The 2,577-nt window shown below is 35.9% G+C and overlaps 1 protein-coding gene across 1 annotated transcript; it reads right to left on the bottom strand.

Moving 5' to 3' along the window:
- On the bottom strand, positions 1-1,342 carry LOC148995678 (zinc finger BED domain-containing protein 4-like). The gene has a single exon (XM_089128988.1). It carries the CDS (start codon positions 1,249-1,251, stop codon positions 679-681), a length of 573 nt encoding a protein of 190 aa, XP_088985114.1. The 5' UTR covers positions 1,252-1,342; the 3' UTR covers positions 1-678.
- Between the last annotated feature and the right edge of the window lie 1,235 nt (positions 1,343-2,577).

Here is a 2,577-nt window from a genome sequence, read left to right as displayed (position 1 = left end):
AACAACTGATGGAGCGAAAGTATTAAATTGTTTATTTAAAAAACCTTGTCTTTAATGACTGTGCTAAATGAAAGGGTGTATTATGATCTCAATAAGGGATTTTGGACAAAAATAAGTGGTACAGAGGCTGTTTTAACAGTAAGCAAGTGTGATTTATGAAATTCCTGTACTGTAATTATAGTTTATTACACATTCACAAATTCAGTTTGTATTAAATAAACTGTTTTAATAAAACTGTCAAAGTATTTCAAACAATACACCATAACATTATTTAACAAAGATAAATTTAACAAAGAAAAACTGGTGCACTTGCACTGTATTTAACTCAGGCAATGGCTGTTATGTTGCATTATCAAAAAAAATAAAATAAAATAAAAAATAAATCCTTGCACACGTTTAACTCTTCAGGCAATATCTTATTTTGCATTATCAAAAAAAAAAAGTGCAGTTGCATGTATTTAAGTCTTCAGGCAATGACTTATATTGCATTCTATTTAAAAAAAGTGCATTTGCACATTTAACTCTTCAGGTTATTTGTAAATAACAAATGCCATCTTGCATTATCAAAAAAATAGTGCAAAAACAGTTTTAAACCAGTGCAGTGAAAAAACAATAAAAGATACACAAGTAACAATATGCAACTTAGTCATTTGACCCTCTCTTTGGTGCATTGTTGTCTTACAAGGGAAGGTTTGCATTCAGAAAAACAATCTGCCTAACTTTGTTAGGACTCAGTCTGTTTCGACTTTCTGAAATAATCTGACCTGTTTTTGAAAACACTCTCTCTGAAGGCACAGATGTAGCTACTATGCAAAGTCTCCTTTTCATCACTGCTGTTAAACCTTCATATACTCCCTGCCTTGCTTTCCACCAGGTCAGTGGGTTTTCTTGCCTTGGAATCAAGGTCTCTGCAAGATACCCTCTCATTGCTGCCATTGCGGTGGATGTTGGGTTGCTGATGCTGACTGCATCAGCCACTCTCTCATCAAAATCCTCCCAGACTGAAGATGGCTGTTCAGATGAAGGAGGAGCTGGGAGGGTTGTGCGCTCAGCTTGAGTTTGCTCTTCTTCACTGGACCAAACCCTTGCAGCAGCTGCAGTTATACTTTTGGCAGCTTCATCTGCAGCTGCTGCATCACGAAATGCCCTTTGCTTAAATCTGGGGTCAAGCAGGGTAGCCTCAGAAAGCAGACGTAAATGCTCTATGTTGTGGAAACGTTTTTGCATCTCCTCAGCCAGTGAGTCCATCATTGAAATAACTGGGGCATGGTTAGACACAGCACCTGCAATCGCTGGACAACTTTTTGCAGTCCCCTTGCAATCAAAATGACCTTTGATGCAGTCACAAATCTGTTTCAATAAAAACACAAAAGAACTAAGTCAGATCTAATAAGTTATTATTGTTTATGAGAAAAAAAGAGGACTGAAATATGACAAAATCATTAATTATTTCAAATATTTCACAAGTGGAAGCAGTTCTATGTTAAATTAAATTATACATACCTTTCACCACTAACAGTGACTTCTTCAAAGGGCTTCAAAATCTCACAAACATCCTTAATCATGTCCCATTCGTCAAGTGTCAGGGTTGGAAGGCTGGGGTTTACCAGTGCAATTGTAGCAATGATTGCTTCCTTCTGCAGCCAAAATCTTTTTAGCATGTAATACGTGGAGTTCCATCTTGTAATTACATCCTGCTTTAGCCTCAGCTCTTCAAGGCCCATTTGTTTTTGTGTTGCCTTTAGTCTTTCTGTTGCAACAGTGCTTCTGTTGACATACTCAACAACACTCTTGACTTTTGTCACTGTTCCGTGTTCTCCCCACGGAAAGGGCAACCCAGTGCACAAAGGATGGATATTACTCAGGATTTCACTTTATTTGTTTTATTTCACAAATAAACAACCAGGTAATAAACCTGAGAAGATAAGAAAATACAACATTTAAACTTTCATGTGTATACTAGTTAATATAATTCAAATAACAATATGCAAAAAATAAATAACATTAATAAAAATACAAAACATTTATAATAATAATAATCACTATATAAATACACCATAATAATAACAGTAATCATCAACACATAATTTTATGTACATGCCTCACACTTCATACACTATGCACCATAATCAAGTCCTACCAAACCCATACAAGCAGTAGACTACAGCTGGAACTACATTTCCCAGAACGCCCCACGGCAAACCGGGAAGGATAACATTACTCACATTAGATACCAGCCCGCGATTTATACTTCAAATTCAAACATGTTTAAAGTCAGATAAAGTAAACACAAATGGACACATCTTCGATGTTTTAAGTAAGTCTAAAAATGTTAACTTTGTCTCACAGGTACCTCGTCAACTTAGTTAACTAAGCTTGTTTAGATCTAAGCATTATCTCTCTCATGAAACGGACACAAACACAGTACAATATAGATGCATGGGTGAAAGCAAACAACATGAAGCATACATCATAAAGCAGACAAGAAACATAAAATTAAGAGAGCTTACCAAGTGGCTGCACACCGGGTTGAAGTCAATATAGATTCAATGAATCGCACTTCCTTTAAACATAGTG

This window comes from Pimephales promelas, chromosome 3 (genome assembly GCF_988280905.1).
Source record: "Pimephales promelas chromosome 3, fPimPro1.hap1.1, whole genome shotgun sequence".
NCBI lineage: Eukaryota > Metazoa > Chordata > Actinopteri > Cypriniformes > Leuciscidae > Pimephales > Pimephales promelas.
Note: the sequence above shows the minus strand (reverse complement) of the source record. Positions and strands in the feature narration are given on the sequence as shown.

Bases quoted from the DNA above. Each gene is read 5' to 3' on its own strand.
- LOC148995678 (XM_089128988.1), bottom strand. From the start codon at position 1,251: ATGATGGACTCACTGGCTGAGGAGATGCAAAAACGTTTCCACAACATA.